This window comes from Schistocerca gregaria, chromosome 8, assembly GCF_023897955.1.
Source record: "Schistocerca gregaria isolate iqSchGreg1 chromosome 8, iqSchGreg1.2, whole genome shotgun sequence".
NCBI classification, from domain to species: Eukaryota; Metazoa; Arthropoda; class Insecta; order Orthoptera; family Acrididae; genus Schistocerca; species Schistocerca gregaria.
Genome location: NC_064927.1, coordinates 460,776,178 through 460,798,699, shown reverse-complemented (window position 1 = coordinate 460,798,699; position 22,522 = coordinate 460,776,178). Strand labels below are relative to the sequence as shown.

Here is a 22,522-nt window from a genome sequence, read left to right as displayed (position 1 = left end):
AGTAATCATGTCGGAAATGTCTCAGATAGCGCATCAAAGTTTCTGTTGGCCGCGCGGTTTGAGACGCCATGCCACAGATTGCGCGGCCTCTCCCGCCTGATGTTCGAGTCCTCCCTCGGGTGTGGGTGTGTATTGTTCTTAGTGTAAGTTAGTTTAATTAATGTGTAAGTTTAATGACCGAAGACCCCAGCAGTTTGGTCCCTTAGGAATTCACGCAGATTTGATTTGATTTTTCTGTTTGCTGATCACGTTAGCTTACCAGGGGAAGGCCTCAGAGACGGCCAACCGATTCGTCTCAAACGAAGGAATCTAAGATATTTCGGGTCAAGGCCCGAAAATCACCCCTAAAGCTTGTGACAAAGAATCAACTCAGAATTGGCGGGATCGATAGATAATTGTAAATAGAGCGTTTTTCATCATCACGTATGGGGTCCGAAAACGCATCGAGCTAAGAAACTTTTACAAATGTCACTTCTGTAACCACATGGTAAACGCTTTTCGCCGACTGCGCCGATAGCTCAACGGCCAAGGTAGTCGGCACGGAAGCTCAGTGTGTTCAGTCAGCGGGTTAGCCATGCTCTGTAATGAAAAAACTGACTGAATGGATCAATAATGAACTTCAACGGGCGTCGGGGGACGTCCGCCACGAACAATTGCAACGAACTATAACCAACAAACTGAGGTTGCTCGTCATAACCTTTCGGGTGATTTTCTCTAAATTGCCGGAGTGTTGACCCAAAATATCTTACGGGCCTTCGTTCTAGGTTGAACACAAGCGACCTGCCAAATTTGAGCCGAATCGGTTCGCCGTGTCTTAGGCCTTCCCCTTGTTAGTAGTGAAAGAAGTTGAGTGAACCACATACAATGTATCATATAGTGCAGACATAAGTTCATGGCTTGTAAAACATAAATTGATACTAAATAACAGTAAGAACAGTTTTCACAGTTTCTGAGTCACAATTAAATTAAAACTGACGTTTTGTGTACAAATGATGGTCTTATGATTAATGAGCCTGAAAAATCTAAATTCCTAGGTGTTCAGACAGATACTTGTTCAAAAAGTGAGTGCTGCTATGTTTACCATTAGAACAGTGTCTGCAGTAAGTTATAGTCCAACACGAAAATTAGTCAAGTTAAACCATTTTCATTCGTTCATGAAATGTGGCTTATATTCTGTGGTAATCCTTCCCATTCACAAAATAAGAATCAAACGAAAAAACTAGAAATAACGAAACTCGTCTAGTTTGAAGGGGGAAACCAGATAGCGCTATGGTAGGTGAACTAGATGGCGCTGCCATAGGTCAAACGGATATCAACTGTGTTTTTTTTTTAAATAGGAACCCAAATTTTTATTACATATTCGAGTAGTAAAGAAATATGAATGTTTTAATTGGACCACTTTTTTCGCTTTGTGATAGATGGCGCTGTAATAGTCACAAACGTATAAGTACGTGGTATCACGTAACATTCCGCCAGTGCGGACGATATTTGCTTCGTGATACATTACCCGTGTTAAAATGGACCGTTAACCAGTTGCAGGAAAGCTCGATATCGTGTTGATGTATGGATATTGTGATCAAAATGCCCAACGGGCGTGTGCTATGTATGCTGCTCGGTATCCAGGACGACATGGTCCTAGTGTCCGGACCGTTCGCCGGATAGTTAATGTATTTAAGGAAACAGGAAGTGTTCAGCCACATGTGAAACGTCATCCACGACCTGCACCAATAATGATGCCCGAGTAGGTGTTTTAGCTGCTGTCACGGCTAATCCACACATCAGTAGCAGACAAATTGCGCGGGAATCGGGAATCTCAAAAAGGTCGGTGTTGAGAATGGCTACATCAACAACAATTGCACCGTACCATATTTCTATGCACCAGGAATTCCATGGCGACGACTTTGAACGTCGTGTACAGTTCTGCCACTGGGCACAAGACAAATTATGGGACGATGACAGATTTCTTGCATACGTTCTACTTAGCGACGAAGCGTCATTCACCAGCAGCGGTAACGTAAACCGCCATAATACGAACTACTGGGCAACGGAAAATCCACGATGGCTGCGACAAGTGGAACATCAGCGACCTTGATGGGTTAATGTATGTTGTGGCATTATGAGAGGAAGGATAATTGGCCCCCATTTTATCGATACCAATCTAAATGGTGCAATGTATGCTGATTTTCTGTGTAATGTTCTACCGATGTTACTACAAGATGTTTCACTGCGTGACAGAATGGCGATGTACTTCCAACATGATGGATGTCCGGCACATAGCTCACGTGCGGTTGAATCGGTATTGAATAGCATATTTCATGACAGGTGGATTGGTCGCACGTTCACCGGATCTGACGTCCACGGATTTCTTTCTGTGAGGAAAGTTGAAGGATATTTGCTATCGTGATCCACCGACAACGCCTGACAACATGCGTCAGCGCATTGTCAATGCATGTGCAAACATTACGGAAGGCGAACTACTCGCTGTTGAGAGGAATGTCGTTACACGTATTGCCAAATGCATTGAGGTTGATGGACATCATTTTGAGCATTTATTGCATTAATGTGGTATTTGCAGGTAATCACGCTGTTACAGCATGCGTTCTCAGATATGATAGGTTCACAGAGGTACATGTATAACATTGGAACAACCGAAATAAAATGTTCAAACATACCTACGTTCTGAGTTTTAATTTTAAAAAAACCAACCAGTTATCACTTGTTCGTCTAAAACTGTGAACCTTATGTTTGCGACTATTACAGCGCCATCTACCACAAAGCGAAAAAAGTGGTCCAAATAAAACATTCATATTTCTTCACGTACTACACGAATATGTAATTAAAAAATGGGAGTTCCTATTTAAAAAGAACGCAGTTCATATACGTTTGAGTTATGGCAGCGCTATCTAGCGGGCCAACCACAGCGCCATCCGGTTTCCCCGTTCGAGCTAGACAAGCTTCATTCTTTCTAGTTTTCTCGTTTGACGATTATTTCGTGAGATAATTAGCCCGCTCACGATCAATGGACCACCTTGTGTATATAGCGCAGAAGCGGACTCTTTGGGTAACATGTGGTGTGAGTTCGCGTACCTCTTGTGTACCCATCTCAGACGTCTCACAATTCTGACATTGTCCTCTCAATACATTCTCTTTAACGGCGTTTGTTGTTACTTGTACAAGATTATTTCCAAAAATTAGCAGTTTTTACTCAGTTAATACTGCCCAGAAATGAAAACTGCAAGTGAATCGCACCTCCCCACGTAGGTCGGTGTCAACAAAATATTCCGCACTGAGAGGAAGAAGTTTGTGATTGAAATTTCGTGAGACGTTCTCGCAGCGACGAGAAACGTCTTTGTTTTAGTATGTCCACCCCAAATCCCTCCTTTGAATTTTCTTGACGTATTCTGTTAATTCTATCTGGTAAGGATATCCCATTGTGCATCAGTATTCCAAAATTGTAAGGACAAGCATAATTAGGCAATCTCTTTAGTAGATCTGTTGCATCTTGTAAGTGTTCTGCCAATGAAACAGTGTTTGGTTCGCCTTTCCCACAACATTTTTATGTGTTCTTTCCAAATTAAATTGTTCGTAATTGTAATTCCTATGTATTTACTTGACTTTACGGGCTTCAGATTTCATTGATTCGGCGTGTAACATATGTTTAACGGTTTAACGGTTTCCTTTTAGCACTCATGTGGATGACCCCACACTTTTCATTATTTAAGGACCACTGCCAATTTTCGTACCATACAGATCTCTTATCTAAATAGTTTTGCAATTGGTTTTGATCTTCTGTTGCCTACTTGACGATAAACGACAGTGTCATCTGCAAAGAACCTAAGAGGGCTGCTCAGATTGTTTCCTAATTCGTTTACGTAGATAAGCAAGAGCAGATGATCTATAACACTGCCTTGGGGGATGCCAGAAATCGCTTCTGTTTTACTAGATGATTTTTCATCAGTTGTTATGAACTGTGACCTCTCTGACACGAAATCACGAATCATGTACTATAATAGAGACGATATTCCATTAGTGTGCAATTTCATTACAAGATGCTTATGAGGTACAGTGTCAAAAACCTTCTGGACACCTATAAATGCGGAATCAATTTGAAATAACTTGTCAATAGTGCTTATCAGTTGGTGTGAGTAAAGAGCTAGTTGTGTTACAGAAGAACAATGTTTTCTAAATCCGCCTTGACCGTGTGTTAAAAGATCGTTCTCTCCGAGGTAATTCGTAATGTGCGAAACAATACATGTTCCAAAATCCAGCTACATATGACTCCTTCTGACGGTTTTGGATGTTGGTACAAGGCCTGCCGTAGTGGCCGAGCACTTCTGGGCGCTACAGCCTAGAACCGCGGGACCGCTACTGTCGCAGGTTCGAATCCTACCTCGGGCATGGATGTGTGTGATGTCCTTAGATTAGTTAGGATTAAGTAGTTCTAGGGGACTGATGACCTCAGGAGTTAAGTCCAATAGTGCTCAGAGCCATTTGATTTTTTGTTGGGGCAACCTGAGCAACTTTCCAGTCTTAGGGTACGATTCATATAAATTTTGTTTAATATGTTATTAGCCTTTTATGATATTCATAGATGTACTGACTCTTTCTATGATCATGGGGATTTGCTCTGAGTTTTGTCAGCCGGAACTAGATCTAGATGCGTAAAATGAATAGTAAAGTAACGCCTGAAGTTCATCTTAGAAGAATGTGGAGGAAAGCATGTACCAACGCAGGTCTCACACATGAAGCGGAACGGGCTCAGCTGGGTTGGGTCTATCATATTTCGGGCTGTCGTGATGCACGGATATCTGATACGTCTCATCGATATCGATGACAACTTGAGTGCTTTGCAGTATCGGAAGAGCATCATTCAACCTGTTGTCCAGTCTTACATATAACATTTCGGGGATGGTTTCATCTTTCCGAACGATTGAGGGCTTTCAAAATAACTACGGACCCTCCGACTCATCCAATCGGACAGATTTTAATTTATCATCAATTGATTTTTCTAGGTTACTCGTAATTTTTCAACTTCCCCTTTCACAGCGGAAACTATTTCATTTCGCATTGTACCCATATCAGTCCGAGTTGTACTGATATTGTTTGCCATTCCCTGGATCATTTGCATTAGGTGAGACATCCTATCTCCCCCACAATCATTTCCCTTCCCTGAATTCTTACTAGTTATACTTTCGCCCTCTGATTTCGGACTATCCGGCTCACTTCCGTTTTCAGATGACTCTTTTATTTTCACGAGATCTATAAGTGGATTTCGAAAGTCAGAGTAAAACATTGTCTCACTATTAGCGCAGGCACTTAACTGATCTGAGATGGTTCCGTCTGCGATGGTGATGCCGTCGGTTGTAGTGGAAGACGACAATGCAAACTGCTGTGGAGTACTCGAAGAAGCTGCCGTCGTACTGCTGTTGATCTGCGTCAACCACTGAAATCGACTGAAGTAATGGTAGCTGCTGCCGGTTACCCAGTGTTCCAACCGTCTCCGACATCGCTCTCCGTTAAACGCGCTGACCGCTACTGTTCCCTGCACTCAACTTATTTACACTCTGAGCCTCCACGCAAATTGCCTTTAACGTGATAGATTAGGACCTCTATCGATAGAATGTGTTAAATGTGAGAATTACTGCGTAATTTCACTATTTCGAGAAACCTGCTTGCGAAAACAACCAATCTGTGTTTTGTAAGAGGTTCACTCTACAGAGATCTCTACTGGCTTTACAAAGGTTTTTACGCTGTATAACAGAGAGCAAAGGAAATACCACTTTGCAGGGCACAAATCTCGGACGAGAAAACACCAATTGCGGGCTTTCAAAAAACTACGCACCCTCCGACTCAGAGTTGCAATATTAAAAGTTTTGGATGGTTTCGTTATCTAGGGGCTGAGATACCTAGTTGCCGCATTACAAGCCAAATACTGCTGCGTCTACAGTATACAATATAAATAGACATATGTATCGAATGGTCGAAGGTTCCTGTCACTCGGCAATTGCGAATTTTGAACGTAATACACAGGGTGTTACAAAAAGGTACGGCCAAACTTTCAGGAAACATTCCTCACACACAAAGAAAGAAGATATGTTATGTGGACATGTGTCCGGCAACGCTTATTTTCCATGTTAGAGATCATTTTATTACTTCTCTTCAAATCACGTTAATCATGGAATGAAAACACACAGCAACAGAACGTACCAGCGTGACTTAAAACACTTTGTTACAGGAAATGTTCAAAATGTCCTCCGTTATCGAGGATACATGCATCCACCCTTACTTTCCATGTTAGAGCTCATTTTATTACTTCTCTTCAAATCACATTAATCATGAAATGGAAACACACAGCAGCAGAACGTACCAGCGTGACTTCAAACACTTTGTTACAGGAAATGTTCTAAATGTCCTCCGTTAGCGAGAATAAATGCGTCCACCCTCCGTCGTATGGAATCCCTGATGCGCTGATGCAGCCCTGGAGAATGGGGTATTGTATCACAGCCGTCCACAATACGACCACGAAACATTTGGTACAACATTTGGTACCAGCGTTGCTTAGACAAGAGATTTCAAATGCCCCCATAAATGAAAGTCAAGAGGGTTGAGGTCAGGAGAGCGTGGAGGCCGTGGAATTGGTCCGCCTCTACCAATCCATCGGTCACCGAATCTGTTGTTGAGAAGCGTAAGAACACTTCGACTGCAATATGCAGGAGCTCCATCGTGCATGAACCACATGTTATGTCGTACTTGTAAAGGCACATGTTCTAGCAGCACAGGTAGAGAGTATCCCGTATGAATTCATGACAACGTGCTCCATTGAGTGAAGGTGGAAGAACATGGGGCCCAATCAAGACATCACCAACAATGCCTGCCCAAACGTTCACAGAAAGTCGGTGTTGATGACGTGATTACACAACTGCGTGCGGATTCTCGTCAGCCCATACATGTTGATTGTAAAAATTTACAATTTGATCAAGTTGGAATGAAGCCTCATCAGCAAAGAGAACATTTGCACTGAAATGAGGATGGACACATTGGTGGATGAACCATTCGCAGAAGTGTACCCGTGGAGGCCAATCAGCTGCTGATAGTGCCGGCACACGCTGTACATGGTACGGAAACAACTGATTCTCCCGTAGAACTCTCCATACAGTGACGTGGTCAACGTTACCTTGTACAGCAGCAACTTCTCTGACGCTGACATTAGGGTAACGTCAACTGCACGAAGAATTGCCTTGTCCATTGCAGGTGTCTTCGTTGTTCTAGGTCTTCCCCAGTCGCGAGTCATAGGCCGGAATGTTTCGTGCTCTCTAAGACTCCGATCAATTGCTTCGAACGTCTTCCTGTCGGGACACCTTCGTTCTGGAAATCTGTCTCGATACAAACGTACCGCTCCACGGCTATTGCCCCGTGCTAATCCATACATCAAATTGCTATCTGCCAACTCCGCATTTGTAAACATTGCACTGACTGCAAAACCACGTTCGTGATGAACACTAACCTGTTGATGCTACGTACTGATGTGCTTGATGCCATAACTGTAGAGCAATGAGTCGCATGTCAACACAAGAACCGAAGTCAACCTTCCTTCAATTGGGCCAACTGGCGGTGAATCGAGGAAGTACAGTACATAGTGACGAAACTAAAATGAGCTCTAACTTGGAAATTTAGCGTTTCCGGACACATGTCCACATAACATCTTTTCTTTACTTGTGTGTGAGGAACGTTTCCTGAAAGTTTGGCCGTACCTTTTTGTAGCAACCTGTACACATCTATAAATGAAAGATTACAATTAAATAAAATCTGCAGGCTCTATCTTAAAGACTTTAAATGATGAGTACCATATTATAAGTACATTTGAGAATGCAGTATATTACTGCAAATCATATATTGATGTCGATGGTCCAGCAGTTAAATAAAATATTAGCTGAATAACAGGGGAACAATAGATTAGTTATGAACAACAACATAGCTCGTGAAAAATTCGCTTCAAACGCACACCAAATCTTCACTGCAGAAGCCACGGAAATCACGCAAGAGCACAGGTCGGCAGTCCGAAATATTTCTATCTCTCGTTGTCACGCGCAGACTGCTCCATTGCAAGTCTTTCCCGTGACTGTGCGTCCGTCGCGCTGTAGTGTCTGCTTCCAGCACTCACTCCCGTGTCCAGTACCGTACCGTCCAGAACTGCTGCACTGCTGGAACTCCCTCGCGTCCTCTCCGGAAACTCACTTCCATTCAGTCCCCCCCCCCCCCCCCATGCACGAGCGCTGTGATTGGTTAGAGCGCTCACGCCATGTCTTCATGCCAACACACAGTCACAGTCATAATGAGACATATGTAAGCACATACGAAATACTGGACTTACATTTAACTACTCGATATTAAATGATTATTCCTACGGCTGGACCATAAACCCGCTCTAGCACACATTATTAAATACTTAAACAATTAAATAAACATATAGCAAAAGAAAATAAGAGAAAGGTAAGCCAGGAGTCTAATATCTCTGTGCTTTCTAAAACACAGTAAATAATTGACCGGTGTCTTCATCAGTATCATACATAGGATATTGACAAAAGACATAGATGAATCAATATGTTTATATGCACGCTGCTTCGTGTAACCGTGGAGCACTTATGGCCTGATGAGATCGCTAGTAATCGGCTAATTTGACCTCCGATAACTCATGTACTATTTACGTTACGTGCCTGTAAGTCATACTGATTTAGGTTTACACTGATAGCTTTCTAAAGACACGGCGATTATCGAAATCGGATGAAGCGTTTATACCGGGTGATCAAAAAGTCAGTATAAATTTGAAAACTTAATAAACCACACGATAATGTAGATAGAGAGGTACAAATTGACACACATGCTTGGAGTGACACGAGGTTTTCTTAGAACAAAAAAAAAAAAAAACACCCCATATTGCTAGACGCGTGAAAGATCTCTTGCGCGCGTCGTTTGGTGATGATCGTGTGCTCAGCTGCCACTTTCGTCATGCTTGGCCTTCCAGGTCCCCAGACCTCAGTCCGTGCTATTATTGGCTTTGGGGTTACCTGAAGTCGCAAGTGTATCGTGATCGACCGGCATCTCTAGGGATGCTGAAAGACAACTTCCGACACCAATGCCTCACCATAACTCCGGAGATGCTTTACAGTGCTGTTTACAACATTATTACTCGACTACAGCTATGGTGGACATATTGAGCATTTCCTGTAAAGAACATCATCTTTGCTTTGTCTTACTTTGTTATGCTAATTGTTGATTTTCTCATCAGATGAAGCGCCATCTGTATTTGAACTTTTGTTTTGTTTTGGTTCTAATGAACCCCCATGTCATTCAAAGCACGTGTGTCAATTTGTACCTCTCTATCTACATTATTCCGTGATTTATTCAGTTTTCAAATTTTTACTGACTTTTTGATCACCCGGTAATTTGAAAACTCGTTGCTGGGTGATACTTATATAATATATATCTAATAAAGATATTGAAAATCTGACTTCACCATCAGAATCGTCGTGCAAATAATAATAATAATGTATGTTTCGCTTTTTTTTGGGGGGGTATCATGATTCACATGGCTACTATTAATTTCTATACGAACTATGAAACGTCTGCCATTAAGGCTTCACAAAGTCCGCCATCTTCGGCTCTCCCGACGTGTCTCCTTCATCGACACAATGCACCGTCCTTGTCACAGCGGAATCCCCAGCCACGCGGCCGATGGACCACGTGCTCCGGACGTTGTCAGACACCACGCGCCTTGCCAAACGGCCCGAGTGCTGGCCGCCAACTCTGAACTTAGAATATTTTCAGGGCGCCACAGCTCGCCCGTTACCTCAGACGATATTGCACGAGAATGTTGTAGCCTGCCCACAAACATCTTCGTGCAGGCAGCAGGAATCAAGGGAGTGAAACAGGTAGTGGTGTCTGTTAACATGGAACCGAATGAGACTATTGACACCAATTGAAACTCTGCGTGCCTCTTTGCAGGTTCCAGCCCCAAACTCTGGATGACCACAGGAAGACCGCTGCAGAAGAGGAGCAGGCTGGGATAGCGCATCTGGACCATCTCCTGAACAACATGCTGAGGAGTATCCAAGCGCTGCGGTCGCAGGTTCGAATCCTGCCTCGGACGTGGATGTCTGTAATGTCCTTAGCTTAGTTAGGTTTAAGTAGTTCTAAGTTCTGGGTGACCCATAGTGGTCACAGCCATTTGAACCATTTTTGAGGTATCGAAGCATGCTAGAAGGCACGAGGTAATAAATATTGTGGAGCTACAGCTGCTGACAAATTGAATGTAAACCCGTTCTTGTTCTCAGATATGAGCGGTTCCAAATCTTTTCGTTACTATAAAAAACTGTTACATAAGCTGCCACCCGTGCTCCCTATGTCGTGGTTCAAATGCCGTATTAACGTAGGGAGTGTGGACGGGTCATCTCCGGGTGCTGACTGGCTCCCCAATGCGTTTTAGACCATGACCTACATGACTGAAATCGTCGCTAGCCAGTGTACCGACTCAATCATTTTATTTGAGGGAAATTCAAATGGTTCAAATGGCTCTGAGCACTATGGGACTTAATATCTGAGATCATCAGTCCCATTGAACATAGAACTGCTTAAACCTAACTAACCTAAGGACATCACACACATCCATGTCAGACGCAGGATTTGAACCTGCGACCGTAGTGATCGCACTGTTCCAGACTGAAATGCCAAGAACCGGTCGGCCACAGCGGCCGGTAGAGAAATTCAGAACATTTGGCTGCCCTAAGCGCATACACATTATCTTCCATGGCGAGGTCCATCTTTGCAACAACGACACCATGCAGGGCGGTAAAGATAGGCCCAACAACATGTCAAATGGACCGCTCACGATTGGCATCACGTTCTCTTCACCGATGAGTGTAGAATATGCCTTGAACCGGACAATCGTCGGAGACGTGTTTGGAGGCAGCCCGGTCAGGCTGAACGCCTCTGGCACACTGTCCAGCGAATGCAGCAATGTGGAGGTTCCCCACTGTCTTGGGGTTTGCATTATGAGGGGCCGACGTACGCCGCTGGTGGTCATGGGATAAGATAAGTGAATGCCATCCTCCTATTGATGGTGGAACCATATTGGCAGCATATTAGGGACACATTCGTCTTCATGGAAGACAATTCTCACCCCCATCATGCACATCTTATGACTTCCTTCGGGATAACGACATCGCTCGACTAGAGTGGCCAGCATGTTATACAGACATGAACCCTATCGATCATGCGTGGGGTAGATTGAAATGAGCTGTTTATGGACGACGTGACGCACCAACTACTCTGAGGGATCAACGCCGAAACGCCGCGAAGGAGTGGAACAATCTGGACCAACATTGCCTTGATGAACTTGTGGATAGTATGCGACGACGAATACAAGCATGAATAAATCCAAGAGGATGTGCCACTGGGTATTAGAGGGACCGGTGTGTACAGCAATCTGGAACCCCACCTCTGAAGGCCTCGCTGTATGGTGGCGCAACGTGCAATGTGTGGTTTTCATGAGCAATAAAAAGGTCGGAAATTATGTTTACGTTAGTCCCTATTCCAATTCTCTGTAGAGGTTCCGGAACTGAGGTGATGCAAAACTTTTTTCATGTGTGTACTAATGTTGATCACGTTTCTGTCATGAATCAAGATGCGCGAATCTAAGTCATGTTGCCTCCAATTGGGACGCAGGAAGCGTGGCATTTAGAGGTTTGGACTGATCCGGAGAGCGTATTGGTAATGGGGTATGTTTCCGATGAGCGGCAATTCCAGGTAAGAGTCCCGGTCGGTCAGACACAAATCACATGTCCCACAAGTAGGTAGCATTTCAATTCCTAACAGATCTCAAGTAGACGAATTCGTTATGTATGTGACATTTCTGAAGAAAGTTATGGACTCTCTTCCACATCTAGTTCAATTCATTATTAAGGAGAGACGTGATGTGACAAAGTATTGGAGTCCATTCCTCTGTGAGGAGGGACTAGGTGGCGGGGATGAGCGGGGGAGCGACCTATGTGTTGTCTGGTGTGCTTATTAACAAATGTTAGTCTCGGAAAAAGACAAAATCAGATGATGGCGCACACAACTGTTTTGAGAAGAGTATTAGTCATGGTGAAAAGTATTTAAACCGACAAACTCAGGGAGACTGTCAGGGAGGTCAAAACAAATATTTTTCCTTAATGTCATATTTTCCTATGAGGAGTATTTAAACCGGTAGAGGAAGATTTCTCTGGCGGCAAATTAATTAAACCAGCAACCAATTTTCCAGTTTTTCATGGCCAAGAGACAACACATCAACACAACCCAATTTCAGTTAAAGTAGATTTTCAAACATGTCTCCACTGACACGTAAACAAAGGTTATACTGTCGGATCAAGTTCTGTCCGACACGGGCAAAAACATCAGGAGTGTCCTGAATTGTTCCGCACACAAAAAAGTGTGGATCGAGCGAGCCATGGTACAGGACCACCTGTGCCAGTCCACGTGTCTAGGAGCCGTCGGTCCAGGAATTAACGCAAACGACGACTGAAATGTGCCGGCGCCCCGTCATGTTGGAACCACATGCGTTGTCTTGTAGGGAGCGGGACGTCTTCCAGCAATTCTGGAAACTCTCTAGCGAGGAAACGGCCTAGGTAGCAGATACAGCCCAATTAAACAGTCCCCAACAACACCGACCCACACATTAACGAAGAACCACACTTGATGAGCGCTAGTAACTGTGACATGTGGGTTATCCTCACTCCAAATATGGTAATTGTGCATGTTGAAGACTCCATCATGCCCGAACGTTGCTTCATCGGTAAACAACACAGAGGATGGAAATGTGGGATGGATTTCACTCTGTTCCAGGTACCACTGGGAAAACTGTGCTCTGGATGGATAATTAACTGGTTCCAGGTTGTGGACACGCTGTAAGTGAAATGGACGTAACAATTGCTCTCGAAAGACTGTTCTTACACTCGTATGATTCGTCCCCATTTTACGTGCAATTTCACGAGTGCTCATTGAAGGATCCCGCTCCACATGCTGCAAGACAGCTTCCTCAAATTGCAGCGTTCTTACCGTGCGACGGCGTCCCTGTCCAGGTAATCTGCTAAATGATCCGGTGCCACGCAAACATCGGTACACAGCAGCAAACGTCGTATGATGCGGGCTAGGGCGATTATGATATTGTTGTTGATAAACCTGCTGTGCAGCTCGTTCGTTGTGGTGCGCTACTTAGTACGCACCAGCCGTATCAGTGTACTCACTCCAAGCGTATCGCTCCACTAGCAAACAGAGACAATGCACTACTACACTGGTGGACAGCAGTTGCCTACAACTGAACAGTGTAATACGCCCTCTAACAACTGAAGATCGCAATACGGCCTCCACCGGCTTAAATAATCCTCATAGGAAAAGATGACATTAGGGAAAAATATTTGTTTTGATGTCCCCTACCACCTCCCAAAGTTTGTCGGTTTAAATACTTTTCACCCTGTATGTAGGCTGAGTGAGTGTGGCCTCTAGTGGCGTACGTACCCCTGTAGAGAGCAGGAGTCGATGCAGTCAGCCGGGATGCGGCAGACGAGGTTACAGGCGAGTTCGTTGGCCTCTGCCACGGAGAGTTCGCGGATCGCCGCCACGACGCCACCGCAGCCCTCGTCGCCTGTGGCCCACCGACCTTCCAGTTCAGGCTCAGGCAGTTCCAGGCCGGAGTTGACCGGCACCAGCCGTGCCACTGCTGCCATCCAGGCGGGTGGCGGCTCAGGCGCCAGGCAGATTTCGAACAGGCTGTAGACTCCTATGAAACGTCTTTCACTCACCTAGAGGTATTACAGGAGGGAGCAGTGGAACGAGTTACGTCAGAATATGAGTTTGGTAGCAGGAACTAGAGAGGAGAAAGTCTGACAGATTTCTGCAATAAACATGTTAGTACGCTACTGGCCATTAAAACTGCTACACCACGAAGATGACGGGCTACAGAAGCGAAATTTAACCGACAGGAAGAAGACGCTGTCATACGCAAGTGATTAGCTTTTCAGAGCATTCGCGCAACGTTGGCGCCGGTGGTGACACCTACAACGTGCTGACATCATTAAAGTTTCCAACCGATTTCTCATACAAAAACAGCAGTTGACCGGCGTAGCCTGGTGATACGTTGCTGTGGTGCCTCGTGTAAGGAGGAGAAAGGCGTATCATCACGTTTCCGACTCTGATAAAGGTCGGATCGTAGCCAATCGCGATTACGGTTTATCGATAGCGATATTGCTGCTCGCGTTGGTCGAGATCCACTGACTGTTAGCAGAATTTGGAATCGGTGGGTTCAGGAGGGTAATACGGAACGCCGTGCTGGATCCCAAAGGCCTCGTATGACTAGCAGTCGAGATGACAGGCATCTTATCCGCATGGCTGTAACGGATCGTGCAGCCACGTCTAGATCCCTGAGTCAGCAGATCGGGACGTTTGCAAGACATCAACCATCTGCACGAACAGTTCGACGACGTTTGCAGCAGCGTGCACTATCAGCTCGGAGACCATGGGTGCGGTTACCCTTGACGCTGCATCACAGACAGGAAAGCCGGCGATGGTGTACTCAACGACGAACCTGGGTGAACGAATGGGAAAACATCATTTTTTCGGATGAATCCATGTTCTGTTTACAGCATCATGATGGTCGCACATTGGAAACGTGTATTCGTCATCGCCTTACTGGGGTATCACCCGGTGTGATGGTATGGGGTGCCATTGGTTACACGTCTCATTCACCTCTTGTTCGCATTGACAGCACTTTGAACAGTGGACGTTACATTTCAGATGTGATACGACCCGTGGCTCTACCCTTTGTTCGATCCCGGCGAAACTCTACATTTCAGCAGGATAACGCACGACCGCATGTTGCAGGTCCTATTCGAGCCTTTCTGGATACGGAAAATGTTCGACTGCCTTGGCCAGCACATTCTCCAGATCTCTCACCAATCGAAAACGTCTGATGAATGGCCGCCGATCAACTGGCTCGTCACAATACGCCAGTCACTAACCTTGATGAACTGTGGTATCTTGTTGAAGCTTCATGTGCAGTTGTACCGGTACACGGCATCCAAGCTCTGTTTGACTCAATGCCCAGGCGTATCTAGGCCGTTATTGCGGCCAGAGGTGGTTGTTCTGGGTACTGATTTCTCATGACCTATGTACCCAAATTGCGTGAAAATGTAATCACATATCAGTCCTAATATAATATGTTTCTCGAATGAATACCGGTTTATCATCTGCATTTCTTCTTGGTGTAACAATTTTAATGGCCAATAGTGTAATATATAATACTCTGTTCAAGAATCTCAAGAGGTGGAAATATATAGGGAAAAGGCCGAGAGTTTAGGGAAGATACCAACTAGAGTATGTAAAGGTCAGCCAGATTCCTAAATCAGACACTGGATCGTAAAGAGTATTGTTGCGTCCTTTGCTACTGAATTCAATAAATCGAACATAACGTAGAGAAAAAGTAACATTAAAAATTAAACAATATTTTTAAACGTGTAACAATGAACAAACTTTGACGCAGGGACATTGTGTAGTTATGACAAATATAAATTACATGAAAGACAATCAAAGAGGTGTAGATGCAAGAAGACACACAAGAATCACTGCCACTGTGAGCAGAGTATAAAAGCAAATCAAATTCTTTGTTGATTTTTATTGCTCGTTTGTTATTGATCGTGTTGCTCGTATGTCGTATCGAGCTACTTTTATTTCTTTTGTTATAATGGTAAATGTATCATGGATATACATTTTAAAGCAACACAGCGTACAGGTATTCAATAATTAGATAATAAACTCCATTTGCCTCTCATCTGAGATTTTCCAGCAATTTAGCTCAGGTGCTGCGGAGTCGAAAAGGATTATCGCTAACCGCCAGTTGATCCGCCACCACGCGGAATTTTTAAATTTCCGTGTATTTAGAATCAACAGCGTGTAACGTCGGTAAAGCATATCGTCCTATTTCCATGTATTCTACTATAATTTTTTTCCTTATTTTGTTACCTGAAGATATGACATTTCTGTGTCTTTTATATATTGTAATTGTTTTACAATTTGAATATATATATTTATCCATTTTTGTCGATGTATAATTGGCGTGTTTTGTAAGTATTATTTGTATTTTTACGCTGGCTGGAGTAGTGCAGTGGAGCAGATGTGTTGTGTGACGCTCCCGCGAGTTGCCGCGCTTTCGGGGTTTGGCAGCATGTAATTGCGCTCGACTTGCTATGATAGTTTCTGGCACGGTGTCGAGGACGGGAAGCATTAGCTGGCACACATCAAGAGCCCGTTTCGCCTGGTGACCGTGTCGAGAAGAAGGCGAGCCAACATCCAGCTTCTGCAACAACGACGGCCGACAGTGAGTGACTGTCGCCAACTCTCGATCGACGGCTTCAAACCTTCAATCAACCAACAAGGAAGACTGGAAGCACGTAAAGTTTTAGAACTGTATGGCAGACCTCAGCTTTCCAAACTTTTACATCACATAAATACAGCAACTTAGCATTGTCCAAATTGCATTACCAAGATTGCGCTCGACTTGCTATGATAGTTTCTGGCACGGTGTCCCTTCCTTTTCTGGAATGAACCCGAGTGTCGTTGAAATTCAAACGCCAGCATTAAAGTAATATCATTCCAAAGTTCAGTTAAAGTAGTCATAGCTGGCTACAATATTTAGATTACACAAGCAGAAATCAAGAGTGCGAGTTTTGTAACCATATTTTAGCTTACCTGTGACTGCAGCTCAGCTTGGAACATAGTATATTTTACTATTGTTAATAGTTCAGAATCATTTAATTCAAGTTCAAAGTTAAATCCCTTATTTCTAAATTGCGTAGATTGAAGTACCTTTTGAAATGATTGTTGAAGTAGTCCATGACTAACCTTATTTTATTGAATTTCGTAGTGCTTCAGAAACAAAGTTCACTATTAATTTCAGTCACTGAATTAACTTTCAATTTTCAGGTTTTATTAATTCTTTTGCTAAATTAAGTTAGAGTGTAGCCAAATTTATTACTTCTGACAAACATTCGGTTTTCACATAACACGTGCCAACCTTCAGTTGCCACGCTTTTAGTGTTAATTATATGTGCATTAATCTTTCATTTTTAGTTATTATTGTAGTTGTCCATAGGACTGGCGACCGTAATTTCCCCAAATCTTAAATATCTAATTAACGGCAATTAATTGATAACGTAACGACCGCACACTTACTTTCTTTATTAATTTTACCCTTTTCTCAAAATTAGTTTCCCCCCTAAGAGCCATGGACCTCACCGTTGGGGGGGGGGGGGGGGGGGTAGGCTTGAGTGCTTCGTACCGTAGGTGCAACCGCAACGAAGGGGTATCTGTTGATAGGCCCCACACAAACGTGTGGTTCGTGGAGAGAGTCAGCAGCCTTTTCAGTAGTTGCAGTCTGGATGAATGACTGATCTGGCCTTGTAACACTAACCAAAACGGCCTTGCTCCTGTGGTACTGCAAACGGCTGAAAGCAAAGAGAAACTACAGCCGTAATTTTTCCCGAGGGCATGCAGATTTACTGTGTGATTAAATAATGATGGCGTCCTCTTGGGTAAAATATTCCGGAGGTAAAATAGTCCCCATTCGGATCTCCGGGCGGGCACTACTCAAGATGACGTCGTTATCACGAGAAAGAAAACTGGCGTTCTACGGACCAGAGTATGGAATGTCAGATCCCTTAATCGGGCAGGTAGGTTAGAAAATTTAAAAAGTGAATGGATAGGTTAATGTTAGATATAGTGGGAGTTAGTGGAGTTCGGTGGCAGGAGGAACAAGACTTTTGGTCAGGTAAATACAGGGTTATAAAAACAAAATAAAATAGGGGTAATGCAGGAGTAGGCTTAATAATGAATTAAAAAAAGGAGTGCGGATAAGCTGCAACAAACAGCATAGTGAATGCATTATTGTGGCCAATATAGACAGAAGCCCACGCCTACTACAGTAGTACACGTTTGTATGCCAACTAGCTCTGCAGATGATGAAGAAATTGATGAAATGTAGGATGAGATATAAGAAATTGTTCAGGTAGTGAAGGGAGATGAAAATTTAATAGTCATGGGTGACTGGAATTCGACAGTAGGAAAAGGAAGAGAAGGAAACGTAGTAGGTGAATATGGATTGGGTCTAAGAAATGAAAGAGGAAGCCCCCTGGTAGAATTTTGCACAGAGCATAACTTAATCATAGCTAACACTTAGTTCAATAATCATGAGAGAAGGTTGTATACATGGATGAATCCTGGAGATACTAAAAGGTTTCAGGTAGTTTATATAATGGTAAGACAGAGATTTATGAACCAGATTTTAAATTGTAAGACATTCCCAGGGGCAGATGTGGACTCTGGCCACAATCTGCTGGTTATGAACTGTAGATTAAAACTGAAGAAACTGCAAAAAGGTGGGATTTTAAGGAGATGGGACCTGGATAAACTGAAGGAACCAGGGTTTGTACAGAGTTTCAAGGGATCATAAGGGAATAATCGACAGGAATGGGGGGAAAAAATACAGTAGAAGAAGAATGGGAAGCTTTGAGGAATGAAATAGTGAAGGCAGCAGAAGATCAAGTAGGTAAAAAGACGAGGGCTACTAGAAATCCTTGGGTAACACAAGAGATACTGAATTTATTTGTGAAAGGAGAAAAAAAATGCACCAAGTGAAGCAGGCAAAAAGGAATACAAACGTCTCCAAAATGAGATCGACAGGAAGTGCAAAAAGGCTAAGCAGGGATGGCTCATGAGAGATAAGATAGATGCTGCCTACAGGAAAATTACAGAGACGTTTGGAGAAAAGAGAACCACTTGTATGAATATCAAGAACCCAGTTCGAAGCAAAGAAGGGAAGGCAGAAAGGTGGAAGGTGTATATAGAGGGTATATACAGGTGTGATTTACTTGAAGACAATATTATGGAAATGGAAGAGGATGTAGATGAAGATGAAATGGGAGATATGATACTGCGTGAAGAGTTTCACAGAGCTCTGAAAGACCTAAGTCGAAACAAGGCCCCGGGAGTAGACAACATTCCATTAGAACTACTGACAGCCTTGGGAGAGCCAGTCCTGACAAAACTCTACCGTCCGTTGAGCAAGATGTAAGAGACAGGCGAAATTCCCGCAGACGTCAAGAAGAATATAATAATTCCAATCCCAAAGAAAGCAGGTGTTGAAAGATGTGAAAATTACCGAACTATCAGTTTAATAAGTCACAGCTGCAAAATAGTAACGCGAATTCTTTACAGACGAATGGAAAAACTGGTAGAAGCTGACGTCGGGGAAGATCAGTTTGGATTCCGTAGAAATGTTGGAACACGTGAGGCAATACTGACCCTACGACTTATCTTAGAAGAAAGATTAAGGAAAGGCAAACCTCCGTTTCTAGCATTTGTAGACTTAGAGAAAGCTTTTGACAATGTTGACTGGAATACTCTCTTACAAATTCTAAAGGTGGCAGGGGTAAAATACAGGGAGCGAAAGGCTATTTACAATTTGTACAGAAAGTAGACGGCAGTTATAGGAGTCGCGGGACATGAAAGGGAAGCAGTGGTTGGGAAGGGAGTGAGACAGGGTTGTAGCCTCTCCCCGATGTTATTCAATCTGTATATTGAGAAAACAGTAAAGGAAGCAAAAGAAAAGTTCGGAGTAGGTATTAAAATCCATTGAGAAGAAATAAAACCTTAGAGGTTCGCCGATGACATTGTAATTCTGTAAGAGACAGCAAAGGACTTAGAAGAGCAGTTGAACGGAATGGTCAGTGTCTCGAGAGGAGACTATAAGATGAACATCAACAAAAGGAAAACGAGGATAATAGAATGTAGTCGGATTAAGTCGGATGATGCTGCGGGAATTAAATTAGGAAATGAGACACATAAAGTAGTAAAGGAGTTTTGCTATTTGGGGAGCAAAATTACTGACGATGGTCGAAGTACAGAGGATATAAAATGTACACTGGCAATGGCAACGAAAGCGTTTCTGAAGAAAAGAAATTTGTAAACATCCGGTATTGATTTAAGTGTCGGGAAGTCCTTTCTGAAAGTATTTGTATGGAGTGTAGCCATGTATGATGTATGGAAGTAAAACATGGATGAAAAATAGTTTAGACAAGAAGAGAATAGAAGCTTTCAAAATGTGGTGCTACAGAAGAATGCTGAAGATTAGATGGGTAGATCACATAACTAATGAGGAGATATTGAATAGAATTGGAGAGAAGATGAGCTTGTGGCACAACTTAACTAGAAGAAGGGATCGGTTGGTAGGACATGTTCTGAGGCTTCAAGGGATCACCAATTTAGTACTGGAGGGCAGCGTGGAGGGTAAAAATCGTAGAGGGAGACCAAGAGATGAATACACCAAGCAGATTCAGAAGGATGTAGGCTGCATTAGGTACTGAGAAACGAGGCTTGCACAGAATAGTGTAGCATGGAGAGCTGCATCAAAGCAGTCTCAGGACTGAAGACCACAACAACAACAATAATTTCATTTGCGTTTTTCTTTTTATTTAGATGTAACCCTTTCCTCCCTCTTTGCCGACAAATTAACTTCGGTGACGAATGCTTTACCCAAATTTCCATTAGGTGCATGCCGTTTAATTTTTCACTGTCATTAAGGTCGATAAGTGAGGGAGAGGCTACACGTGGCGACCTGGTGATAGGACAATCTTCGGATTTGAGTTTGTTCTGGACATGAATTTTCATTGTGCAAATCTCGTAACAAAGTACTGGTTACGAACAGGTCGTTACGTCAGCGAGAATAAGTAGTGGGAGGAATCCTAAATAGATTTGAGATTTGGAATTTATATTGAAAATTATAAAAATGAGTGAAGGGAACAATTACCAAAATTTGGTAGACTTGGATACGGAACAATCGGTCGCACAGTGGGAAACGCGCACAACGGAACCCATTGTTCAGGGGCAGGCGGCTAGCATTAAAGACGCGACCGCCGAAACGCAACAAAGAGCAGAAATTGAATTTCATACTTCAGAAAATGTTGCGGAATTGAAATCTGAGCCCCTTGATGACGAATACTCGGGGACAATTAAAAAGGCATCCGCTAGGGAAGTAAAACCGCTTGTTTCCGGGAATTTAACTGATGTATTGAATGTTTTGATTAACGAAATCAAGGCTCAGTCTAGCAAGATAGAAACTCAATCGGCAGATATTAAAGCTCAGTGTGCCAAGCAAGAAGCTCAATCTGAAAAAATTGACAGGAAGCTAGACAATGAGAATAAAGCTATTAATGTTGTTAACAACAATGTTGGAGTTGTTAACTCAAAGTTGATAAAATCAAAGAAAATATTGTTGTGATTAATACCGAAATCGGTAATCTTAAACAGGAAATGATAGGCGTTTAGGTGGAAATTGCGAACATAAATACTCTGTTTGATTTCGAAATTAGCAGAATCGAGAAAAGTGTAGGAGAATCATCTAGAATAAGATGACGGAACAAATTCAATTAGTGAAAAAAGAGGATCAACAGAACGTGGAAACTTTAAAGGCTTTAGTACCCGGAGTACATACTAAAGTGAGGAAACAACTAATACCTGCGAAGAGCAAAAAAGGGAAGTGGAAACGGGTGCGACAACCACATGCCAAGTAATTACGAGAGTGTCGCAATTAGAAAAGAAACTTGACGAAAAACAGAACTTTAAGCCAATCTGTGCACATAGTTCGGAACTGTTGACGAAGGAGGAACGGTTCGACCCCTTGAAAAAGGGCGGTATACGAGCGACGGATTTCATTAAAAAATGTGAAAGAGTTTTACCCAGACCATGGACTAATGAGAGAAAAATTAATGCGGTTATTGATGTGTTGGGTGGTGATGCCAAGAGTTGGGGCTTAAACCTCAACATTACGAACCTGACTTTAACGAGTTTAAAAATTTGTTTCTGGCTGAATACTGGTCAGAGCAAAAATAGCAAACTGTCTGGCGCGAACTTGTCGTATCGAGGCCTTTCGATGCGAATTCGCGTGGCTCGATGACGGAGTTTTGTGAGGGCTGGATCCGCGAATTGGCATATTTGCGTGATCGCCGCACGGAATCCGAAATAGTCAGGGAACTCTACAAGAAGCTTCCAGATGATACAAAACGCTACTTAGGAAGCAATTACAAGACAATCAATGATTTCTGGAAAGAGTTGAGGACGAGGACAATTGGCGCAATAATCGCGACAGTGGTAGAGGCCGAGGTAACAACAACGGGTACCACAGCAACCACAACAATGATAACTATGGGAATAGTGCATACCGCTATCTTGGCAGCAATAAAAATAGTGGTTCGGGCCGTAATGACAATCGGTACAATGCAAATACTAACAGGAATTAAGGAAACTGTGGTGTCACCACCAGACACGACACTTGCTAGGTGGTAGCCTTTAAATCGGCCGCGGTCCGGTAGTGTACGTCGGACCCTCGTGTCGCCACTATCAATGATTGCAGACCGAGCGCCGCCACACGCTAGGTCTAGAG

The 22,522-nt window shown here is 43.4% G+C and overlaps 1 protein-coding gene across 1 annotated transcript in view; it reads right to left on the bottom strand.

The window, feature by feature from the left end:
- LOC126285244 (uncharacterized) overlaps positions 1-13,760 on the bottom strand; it is a 181,272-nt gene extending 167,512 nt beyond the window's left edge. The window contains exon 1 of the mRNA XM_049984541.1: positions 13,552-13,760. Within this exon, the coding sequence (XP_049840498.1) occupies positions 13,552-13,760 (209 nt within the window). The remainder of the gene's footprint in view (positions 1-13,551) is intronic.
- Positions 13,761-22,522: the final 8,762 nt, after the last annotated feature.